Source organism: Merops nubicus, unplaced genomic scaffold, assembly GCF_000691845.1.
Source record: "Merops nubicus isolate BGI_N331 unplaced genomic scaffold, ASM69184v1 scaffold3097, whole genome shotgun sequence".
In the NCBI taxonomy this organism is placed as follows: Eukaryota; Metazoa; Chordata; class Aves; order Coraciiformes; family Meropidae; genus Merops; species Merops nubicus.
In genome coordinates, this window is record NW_008620799.1 from 28,586 (window position 1) to 40,206 (window position 11,621).

The 11,621-nt window shown below is 39.9% G+C and overlaps 1 protein-coding gene across 1 annotated transcript in view; it reads left to right on the forward strand.

The window, feature by feature from the left end:
• The window catches only part of SLC22A15 (solute carrier family 22, member 15), a gene marked incomplete at its 5' end in the record, with an annotated part of 19,494 nt that extends 14,659 nt beyond the window's left edge, over positions 1–4,835 (forward strand). Inside the window, 2 exons of the mRNA XM_008944207.1 lie at positions 1,516–1,704; positions 4,746–4,835. Of these exons, the coding sequence (XP_008942455.1) occupies positions 1,516–1,704; positions 4,746–4,832 (276 nt within the window). The remainder of the gene's footprint in view (positions 1–1,515; positions 1,705–4,745) is intronic.
• Between the last annotated feature and the right edge of the window lie 6,786 nt (positions 4,836–11,621).

Sequence of the window (11,621 nt, forward strand, 5' to 3'; positions counted from 1 at the left end):
AAAAAAGTTAATGCTATGTGGGTCTTTAAGATAAGGAAGTGGCTTCAGGGAGTTACAGGGTGAGCAGTTCCAAGTCAATCTCTGGAAACATGGCCCTCTCAGATTCTGTTTGAGCACGTGAAAGCCAGTAAGGTGATCAGGATCACTGAACATGGGTTAGCTAATGACAACTCATTCTCAACCAGTTTGATTTGATAGGCAGCCATTTCATCACAGAAGGTAATGTGGATGAGGAATAGGAGGAGAGCAGGAAGGGCTTTTGTAAGGCTTTTGACACTGTCCCACAGCATTCTTGGATGAAAGCTGAGGAAGTGTCCTGAATCAAAGGGATGTTAGATTTGAATGTTGCATGGACCACCAGGCTCCAAGTGATAGTGACAGGCTCAGTATTTGGTGACAATTATTAAGTTAGGACAAAATGCATCCTCTTATTTTTAGAGGATGAAAAATAAGGAGTGATTGACACACCAAATGGTAGATCTTGAGTCCTGTGGGACCTTTTGGGCCAACAAATCCCATGAATGTCAACCAGAAGAATAAAACGTTTCTGGTGCAGATTAATGACGTGGTCAGTGCAGGCTGGGAACCAAATGGCCTTGCTGAAAGAGGCCTGGGTACAACAGTGGATGACAAGTTAAATGGGAGCTAGCAGTGTCCTCTCATCACAGCCAGACTTCATGCTGAGATACATCAGGCCTACAAATGTATGTGGCCCACGGATTAAGTTCCCTCCCAGTTCTAGAGAGGTGTTGAAAAATCTGGGGAGGGTCCAATGGAGGGTATCCAAGATGGTCAGGGATCTAGAGCACATTGGCTTCAGATGAAAGCTTGAGGCAATAATGCACCTCTGATGTTCCCAGCAGCATGGAACATTTCAGCAGGGATCAATGGCCACAAATTTTCGCTTGGGAGCTAGATAGGAAATTTGGAAAACATTATTTTTGGAAGGCTTAATGCAGCCCTGGAGCAGTCTGCTGAGATGAGGAATCTACATCCTTGGAGTTTTTTCAATACTTGGTTGCACAAAGCTTATTGACCCCCTCTAGAGTGGGCTGCAGTTGTGCTTAGAGTAGGTGATTGGCCTAGACAACCACAAGAGATCACTTCTAACCTGCATGCCTGTGATTCTGTGATATCTCTTCCCTAGTACACAGTGATGTTGCATTTGTTAAAAAGTACACGTTATGGACAAGAGTTGAGTATAAATTCAACAGATGCTTCTTTTCAAGTCTGCCCCAAAATCTATGTGGATCTAATAGTATTGATATGATACAGTTGACAATGACAATAATTGGTTAAAAAAAAAAACACCCAAGCAGTAGAATTGGCAACTCTTATGCTAAATATAGAATCAGTTTGGTTGGAAAAGACCTTTACGGTCATAGAGTTCAACCCTAGATCGAGTCCAACACAAACATTGGCCAGGTGGAATGGTTGTGCAGGTTATGTGCTTTAATATGCACTATGAACTAGAGGGACCCAGTCTGACCTAACTCTTTCTGTTCTTTTTTCCAGAAATCTGTACAGTGGTCTCTGCCTTACATTGTGTTTGGAGCAACTGGTCTTCTGTCTGGGCTTTTAAGCTTGTTGTTGCCAGAGACCTTAAACAGCCCTTTGCTAGAGACTATTTCAGACCTGCAGGTGTGCTCGTACTGGAGGCTGGGTGACGAAGCCATGTCATTGCAAGCCCTAGATGGCTCACAGGTATATTAATTTCTTTTCCTAGTACTTTTCTGTTGTGTTTATTTCAGCTGTCAGCTTGAATATGCCACTCAAAATAGATTAGGATAGTGATTCTTGGCTTGTGGAGGGTTGCCCCCAAGGAGATACAAATGATAGTTTAGTAACCTTACCATCACAGTCTGAAATGTCATCTGGAAATATGGGCTGAAACATAGCTGGGTTAATTCATCCCTTCAAGGCCAAAAGCTCACAAGCTTTTCCTTTGGGTCTCAGTGGTGTCTGTGCCACTCTGATCTCCTAGATGGATTGCTGCAGCATGCTTTATGCAAAGCTGGCCAAGGAAGTTTGAGAAGCCTTAGATGTTAAGGAAAACAGAAGTCTGTTTGTGAAGGGCTATTTGCCTTAAATGCAACCCACTGTACTTCTGCCCTGAGCTGTGCTGGCTGTTCAGCACTGTCAGTTGTTAGGTCTGTCCTAGAGAGTCTTTAGATGGGTTAAAGCTAGACTAACCTCTGAGATCTGCCCCACTGTTGATTCTGGGAAATGACATCCACGAAAATATTGGAACTGCAAAACTCCCAGGCATAAGCATAAATAAATGTGGCAGCAGGATGTTTTTCAGTAGAGGTTTCCTTTTTTTCATGTTGCTTTATACTTATTTTATCAAACTACTGGACACCTCTTGATGTGTGTACATCTTCCAGTCATGTGGAGGGTTTTTTACATGGCTGCTCCTCTGTGAATGGAGTGGGATTAGAGAGAAGTATCTAGAGAGCTGGAAGCAGGTGTTTGAATTTGGGTAAGGTTTTATCTTTAAATCCTGGTGCCAAGATTTTAAGTATTGATGGACTAATAAAATTTGAATAAGTGATCAAAAGACTTCAAGAGCAACTCATAGCAAAAAAAAAAAAGCCTACACCTTTCTGTTAGGTTGAGGTGAGACAGGATCCTTGTAATACCTTTTAATTTTGTTCAATTAATTTTCACAGGTAGACAAACTTAGGAGGCAGAGCAACATTCATTTCTAGAATGAGAACTGTTACTTCCTTTCAAAGGCTTCAACATATTGCCTTGTTTACCAGTTTTAGCTGTAATAATACTTGACAAAAGCACCCTTGAAGAAAGCTTAAAAGAGGCAGCTCTGTAAAAATGTTATAGTTTAGCTCCTTCACATGCATCTCTTATAAACAGTTGTTAACCATACCAGATAACGTGTTGTGGCACCACATTCTTCCTGGCTCCACAAATCCATCATGCACATTTACATGAAGTTTACTCCAGCTGTTATTTTGGTAATTACAGCATTACTACATCTTAACTATGCCAATGACTTACCAAAAACAATTCTAGCAAACAATACACGTGTCACATCTTGTAGGTGAGGAAAGTTGCATTTTTATTTTCCTTTCTAACCAAGTAAGGCCAGTATTACCCCTTGAGGTGACACATACTGTTTGTCAGTATTTGCACAACTTGGTTCAGTTAATGTCAAGCAATCTTCTCAGGTTTGAATCTTCCCTCCTTTTGCTTCTGCAGGCTTCTTAAAAATCCCAACCTGAACAGGATCCCCAAAAGGTGGGGTGGAGGTGGGGAGAGATAAAAAAAAAAAAGGAGAATGTTTTTCAGGAAGACATTTCCCCAGTTGGATTAAAATTATTAAGTCAAAATGGAGAAGAAAGTCAAAGAGTCATTGGTTCAGGCCTGAAGTAATCCTGTAGCTTTGATGAAGTTATATCTGGAATGTCTGTGACACATTTGGGGTTTATTTTAAAGCTCACAAAGAAAGCGCTGATAAAATGGAAAGCTGTTAAACATTAACCCTATTTGACAAGGCCATGGAGAGGTCTTGCAAAGCTGCTGTAAGAAAGATGTAGAATTTATTTGGCATACCCTGAATTTCCCCCTGTGGAATCCATTGTCCTTCTGTACCACTTTCAAGATAACACGCGTTCTGGTTGGCCAGAATGGAGGTTTTGTCCCTGTTAACATACACGAATGTGATATTCAAGTTGGACAGCATCCAGCAATAGCCTGACTTTCCTCAAATAATTTTAGAAATCCAGAAAAAAAGCCTAACATGATTCCCTTTATATCTTCTGACAGGTCTTAGTGCTCAAACTGTTTGAAATTCCTTTGCAGTTAACGCACATTGCTGTAGCAAAACCCCTCTGAAGACAGATCTAAAGCTACAGATTTTGCTTGCGTGGTACTGTCAGTCAGGAACATGATTTCCATTTCTCTATTTTTCACCTTCTTTCTTGCCCTTCTTTGCATATGACTTAGGCAGGCAGAAGTCCTAGGGTGAAAGCAAGCATACGGGGGGAGAAAAAAAAATCCAAAATACTCAAAACTAGATGGAGTTGGTTCTAGCAAGAGAATCTAACTGGTGTAGTTTATACCAGTTCTATGGAAAAATGTTATGCTGGCCAGATAAAAAATCAGTTGGCTGTAATAACTGACTTTAGTTTGGTGGTATGCTATAAATTGTATTGTTAAAAGGACTCTGGGTGGAGTAGGTATGCTTACAAAAGGGAGTTTACTTTCTGAACATATCAAGTGGTTAATAATTTTTGCCTTTTCTATAACACATTTAGTGAGTATTGCAGGGGAATCTTTTTAATTAAACTTGCATAGGAAAATGCCCATGCTACTTATGAAGAAAAATTCAGAGTGGAGAAGCTCTTAAGTAACCTGTATGTTCTGAGTTTGTTTCCAGTAGCTAACCACAGAGTAGGAACCTTAGACTTAAACTAAGAAAGCTGAGTAGACTGTCACTCAGAATCATTCTAGCCAATCTCACTCTTGCATATCTTCTGATTGTACTAATGGAGCAGAGGCTGTCCATCCACTAGAAACTATAGCCTCTTTAAAGGGATTTTGAAGAACAAAGGACACAGAAATCTTAATTCACATAATGTCTTCTATAATGTTTTAATACAGTGATTTGAGCTGTCTTTTCCTATATATTTTCTATATAGAGAGGTGTAATGGTTCATGTCTATGTATTTTAAGGTGGATTTAGTGGCTTCTGTGCTAACCAAAAACTTAATTTTTTTTTCTAGTCTGGAGACAAGGACAGTTCTGCAGGGAGTGAAAGTGAAGATGAGGAGTTTTATGATGCTGATGAAGAGACTCATATGATCAAGTAATGACAAGAAACAACACTGGCCAATTTTATGCCTTTTCTTACTTGTCCAGTCAATCCATCTGTAAGATGAGTACTGGGGACCTCACCTGTCAGGGAATGGAATTGAGCAGTGCCTGTGTTTTTCCTGACTAGGAGAGGAGTTTGGGTACTGTTCAGACTAATGACACCACTGATGCTCTCTCTGAAGACAGACATTCAGCTTCTTGGGGTTCAGAATGATGGTGCATGGACCACATTGGAAGCCACGTGAGACAGCAAGGGTGGGATGATGTATTTCTGAAACACAGGCTTAGACAGATTTGGACAGCTCATCAATGCACATGTTGGTATTTTATTTTCAAGGTGGTTGATTTTGATTCAGTATAAACTGATAAACTTGAAAACATCCACTTTATTTTCTTCTGTAGAATGAAAGCAGTCACAGAACGTGCTGTGTGCTACTCCAGTGGGAACAAGTTCCTGAAATTATGTTAAAATGGCTTCTGTGTATTGAATAGGGGAGAGGCAACCATGAACACAGGGTTTCTCTCTCTGCACATAGTTCTTGTATAGAGTTACAGGGTGCATCTGCTTAGTCACGAGCTGTGCGTTAACTTAGTGATAATGAAAGGACAGAGAAAAGAACAACCATAAAGCCTGCAGATAAAAAGGACATTACTGATTGTTTCTTTTCCTTCTTTTCATCTATTAAGCATTTTCTTGGACTGTCTTAGGTGTATATTTGCCACGTTCCCCACATCTCAGCACTGCTGTTAATAGCTTTGCCTACTTTTACCTTATCCTCACTTTGCCATAAATATTGAAGCTCATCAACTTCTCTGTGCATTGAAATAAAGGACATAATTTCACGGGTGGGACATAGGTGAGGTATTTATCACATACTGTGTTTGTGAGGTGTATGTTAGAATACCTAGCTCACTTTTATGGACCTGTCTTATTTCTCGAAGAAAACTCACTCTCAAGTGGTGAGAGGAACTATGGATTGCTGTTACATTTTGGGATTATTGCCAGGAAGCTGCTAGTAGTTAATTCAAAATTTTGTGTAGATAAAGTTCTCATTAAAAAAAAAGAGGGCAAACCATTTTGAGACAGCATGTAGCTACTTGATGATGTTTCTTAACCAGCTGCTTGCTCAAACACTTGGTTACTTGACCTTGTTGAGAAAGACAATTTCACTCCTGTTTACACTGAACTTTCTGTAAATGCTTCATCAGAGGGATGTAGAATCTTGAAATATGAAACACGAACATACTAAATGTTTCAGCTATGAAGATGAGGCCTTACAAGGATTTGGTTTTCTTAATTACATTGTCATCTTCATCCTCCAACTTGTAGCTTTCTATTAAGATTGAATTCTATAAAATGTTTGTTAGTCTTTATACTTGGAGTTTCTAACAAAGTGCCACACAATGGCAGCAAGTATATTGTCAGGCTTGCTAGCCTTTTTTTGTGGATACTAGGCAAAAAAAAAAATTATTTAAAAAAACAAAACAAAATCTGACTGCCGAATAGTTTCTTGTTAAACTGGGACACTCCTTTGAAAGGGAGTGAAAGTGAACAGCATCTGAAGTGTGCAGGTAACTGCTTGTACTTTTCTCACTGGGAGCTGTAACACTGAGCAAAGTGCAGCTGCCCTGGTTGGTGCAGGGGGCAGCCCAGAGGCTGCAGATTCACACGTGCCATACTCTGACTGAAGAAGTTGATCCCAGGCATTGGCTGTGAGCAAAGGTGGGAACTTCAGTCCCTGTGGACAATGTGTCAGTAGTATTGTGGGTTTTGCCTGTGCCTACCTTCACTAGAAGAATTTCAGCGTGCAGTCTTCACTTTGTTTTTTTCCAGACTGTTGAATGGTTGTTGTAGATGTGGCAGGGCACTTCTAAACCCAGCTAGTGAGTCTCTCTGCCTTGTTTGCCCCTTTTGTTTGCAAGAAAATAGCTCCAAACAGGATATTTTGAAAATACTTGGAAAGGCTGAATCTATCTGTTCAAAGATTGTGGTTTTTTGCTTGGTTTGCGGTCATATTTGAAGATATGGACAGCTGGCAAAAAAATTACTTTGTTTTGTTGCTGATGGCTTCTAAATAAATAAAACGTGCTAACCCAGAAGCAGCCAGTGGTAAGCCTGGTGGTATTAACCTGCTGCCAAAACCCAGCACTTTTTTTAGGTCGTTGATGCTTCTGTCCCTCTTTGGTCAGTAGGTGGAGTAAGTCACCTGAGAGGCAGACAGGAACTGTTAGCTTTCCCCCCTCCATAGTTTTACTGTCTTTATCTGCTGTTGGCAACCCTGGCCACGCCACGGGACACCTCAAAGTAACTTTTGTTAGAGCAGTAGGATGCTGTAATGGCTCAGGTGGAGGAGATCGCTTTTTGCAGGACCTGAGTTGGATTTTGTGACAGTCCCCAACTTAAATTAAACTTCTCTACTCATGCACTTGTATATTATAAGTATAAATATATAAAACTACAAAAACAGAGTGAAGAAAATATCAGCAATTTTTTTCCCCATAAAAGTTGCTGCTCATTTTTAACCTTAAATTTGTCCTGTGTTTGCACCTTTGGAATTTTAAAGGGCAGCATCTTTTTTGTGTCAACCACAGAAACTCTATACTGTTACTTTTCTCTGGCCAGTTAATTTAGAAGTTTTGTAGGAGAGAATCCATCCCGGAGGAGCTCAGCAAAGTACTACCATGCTTCTTACGATCACTTGCTCTCCCCCTTTGTTTTGTGCATTAAGTTCCTTGTCAGAGACATTTGTTCTGTAAGAACTGGCCTTCTGGCACAGAAACCTGTGAGAACACTTTTTTCATACCCATAGAGTGTAACACTTTATAATATTGAGATACTTGTGCTATTTGTAGCATTCACTGGGGAGAGATGCTGCACAGTGTTTTGTGACCTGTGTGGTCAACACTTTCTGTATCTAGATGGAGCATTACTGCTAAGCAGAAGTTCTTCAGTTGAATGATGCCTGCGGCTATGGGTGTCACATCTCTGTTGCTTGAAAGCCTAAGCCAGAAGGTCAGAGAGAATTTGGGATTTTGAAGTGATAGGTAAGCAGTCTGCATAGGCCCAGTTAATAAATCTCAGTGTCTGGGCAGCAAGTTTGCCCTGAGGAACCTCTGGAGAGCAGAGGCTGATACAGCACTAGATATATCACAGTTTATGACAAATTGTAATGCTAAGAGTCTAAGACCAAATATCCTTGCTATAGTTGATTGAAGTATGACAGCCTAATTCCACATTTTTTGCTAGAGTAGCTTTTATATACTAAGCCTGTGTTGCTAGCTGGGTTTTGTGTTGTACAGGCACTAGGATACCTACCTCCAAGATGGAAATGCCTTCCCTGGTTTCCTTTGGGTTTGTAACTGTAATTTTTTTTTCAGCCAGCTCATTTAGTGGAATTATGCTAGAGATAGAGGGGCTTTCCTACGGTGATGATTAGTCAGATCTTAATGCTGTCTCAGGTGTGTTTGGGATTCTGCCATCTGGGGACTTCACAAGTGATACTTGAATACAGCTAGGAGTGAAGGAGACTGACAGCTCATGTGAGAGCACAGAGGAGAATTAGCTGGTGGGAGTCAAAAGAATAGAGGATTCAACAGAAACACTTCAGGGCAAGGGTAAGTGAAAACACAAGGTAGTAGCAGTAGGGTGGAAATACCCTTCTTGCTGCTTGTGTTGACTTGAAGCTTTTCCTTTCAGAGGGTGGATTGGTTCCAGGACGGCCTATTAGGGACACCAGTTTCTGTTGTTCCTTTTTAATGTCAGCGTTGTTCAGCACTACTGCTTTAATGATGAAATATTTCTTTGGATCAATATAAAATGCATTATGCTTCAGTTTTCTTTTGGAATCAGCTTTTTTATGAAATGGTATGTAGCTAAAATCATTAAAATTTTTAAAGCCCTCTTCTGGAGAATGCTGTATAACTGGTCCTCACTTAATTTGCCAGCTTTGCTCTAGAGAGAAATGAAGATCAGAATTATTTGATGTATCCTTGTCACACAGCTTGTGAAGTGATACCTCAGCCTTTTAAAAGAATTTTACTACCTGGCTATTTTTGATAGGCTGAAGATAATAGAATAAGGAAGTGATTTGACAACTGTTTTGGTTTTTTTTTAACTGTGTCCCATTAAAACAAAGCTGGTGCTCTCCACTTAGGAATTGGAAAGTGCTGTTCAGAGACTCCCTGATGTGCCAGAAACGTAGAAGCTCTGTTAAAGGAGGGTGACTCCATGTTGAGGTCAGATTGCAGAGTGAAGGACATGTCCACGCCTCTCCAGAGACACCTAATGAACACGGAGCAGGTTGTAGCTAGTTGCCACCTTTGTTACAGTCGAGGCTCTAAGTGACTGCAGCTATGTGCCCCTCTGCTCACTGCACAATCCACACCAGGGGTTCCAGGCCCTGCAGATGTACTGACATTAGCAGAATATCCTTTGCAGAACCATGGGGCATGCAGTGGAGCCGTACATTTTCCAGCCTACTTCACCTAAGCATGATTTTGTTCTACTGAGGAAAAGAGGAAAGTGAGGAACAGACTTACATTTCCTAGCTTGTGTTAGTGGAAACATTTGAGCTAAAACTCTTGTTCCTGAGTCTTCTGCATGATCACCAAATGCAGATTTGGTTAGTATTATTTTCTGTCAGCTGAAGGTTGGTGTGGTATCAAGACCTTTTTCCTACCCCATCGGTTTCTTTGATCACACTCTTGACACAGCTCAGTCTAGGCATCTGTGCATGCAAGTGGTGAGCCTTGCAGTAAATATGTCAGAAAAGCCCAAGAGCAGTGCTGTCATATGATGGTAGAAGTTAGTCTGGCCTGACACGCTTCATGCCTGTGTCAGAAATGTCTATGTTCAGCTGTTTACCAAACAGGAGACTTAGGGTATAGCTGCATTTTTGAGTCTCATTGCTTGTATCTGACTACAAGATGTATTAAGTGGAAGAAAGATACGTACATAAAACAGCCTCTGTGACAGATGGAAATGCAGAATGGAGGGTGAACGAATTAATGCAGAAGTTTTCCATGCTATGTATTTTTAATGCTTTATCCAGTCTGTTGCAGCCTTCAGATTTTCCAGGTGCTACTGTCATTTAAGTCTAATAGAGCTGAGTAAAACTTTCACCCTGACAGTCTAAATTTACTAAAATTTCTCATCTTATTTTTGGTACTACTTTCTGTTTGTCATTCTAGAAAAAAAGCTCCTGTATTGCCTAACAGGGAGCAGACTTTTCTGTTCTAATTTGAAGTGCCTGCTTTATAAAAGTCATCTTTAATTTCCTCAGTCAATTTGATATGTGACTGTGTAAAGTAACGTCATAGAATTGGATTATGTAAGTGCCAAAGACAGTTTTTGCTGGAAAGCAGCAGTACAAAACTAGTTCTAGCTGCATTCATTTGGAATTCTTCCATGCAACCTGCTAAAACTGGTATTTACAAGCATCTCTGGAGCTTTAGGGGACAGAAGGAGAGTTACCTTTGTTTCTCTGTCTTTCACTGCTCAGCTCACTTAAGTAGCTTTTGTTTATGAGAAACCAAAGAAATTAAATGAAGTGTTTAAGATAAAGCTTAAGTTTTGTAGAATATGCAAAATTTACACTGTGTAGCCATTACAGAGAAATCTGCAGAGCCTGTTTGCTTCTGAGTTGCAAATGTCAAAGTTTAAGACTGATAAAACCTTGCTTAAAAACTGCATATTGGAATTTTAGCTCATTCATCAGCCTTACAAATTAATATTTCTAATAACAGCTTGCTTGGAGCTTTGTAGGATCTAGCATATTTCTGTAAAATGCATAGTCTGAGGCATTGCTAAATAATATCTAGAGTTTAAATTCCTATTACAACTGAAATTTACTGCAAGTCAGTGCTGTCATGGTTGCTTGTTTGCCAGTAAATAGGCAGGTGGCTAGAAGTTTGTGCAGCAAAAGCTGGCTGCTCCCAGAAGAATGATTTAAAAGAAGTAATCTGTAAAGAAATAAATGGCTTTCTCCAGTGTGTAAGCAGAATGATGTGAGACCATGGGGTCACAGGGTCCCTCTCATATACAGCAAGCTTATAGAATGGAGTATGTTTAAATAAGTACTTGCCCCCAGGTACAAAAGGTTTGTAGAGGAAACGGTTCTTTTGCATGCATGTTATTGCTCCCCACAAACACGTGAGGTGCTCCCAATATACCTACCTTGTCAGGAAACAGGCAAAGAGTACAGCAGTGAGAAAACCTTTCCCAACATTGAAAGTCATAGTTACTTAAAAATGTCCCACAAGAGGAATCTGGCACATCTGTGTTCAAACAAAACATTTTTAAATTACAGAAACTTCATTAGGAGACAGGCATTGATGTTAGTTTGTAGAAACAAAAAATAGTGTTTCAGACACTAATGAAAATTGGTATAGAGCAGACAATTGCTGGGTGATCTGTGATAAAAACTTACCGTGGTTGCTGTGATTTCAAGTATGCCTCTAAAAGACTGGTTTCAAGTCCTTGTCACTCCCCACATTTTATTTCGTTCTTGTTTATACCTGAGTAAGTCTTGTAGAAATTTGAAGTATATTTTTCATGTGGATACTTTTATTGCACTACCTTTTTTCTTGCTCTAATGATACTTGTGTTTTTTTAAACTACCTCTTTATGTTGAGCCTTTTTGTCAATTTTGTATTTAATTGATTTTTAAGAGACTACAAAATATTTCCTCTTTTTATTTATGTGGGAATACATGACTTGAGAAGGAGGAATTATGGTCTTTTTTAAAAGCTTTTCTGCAAGGTCTTTTAAATTCAGTTAAGACTGA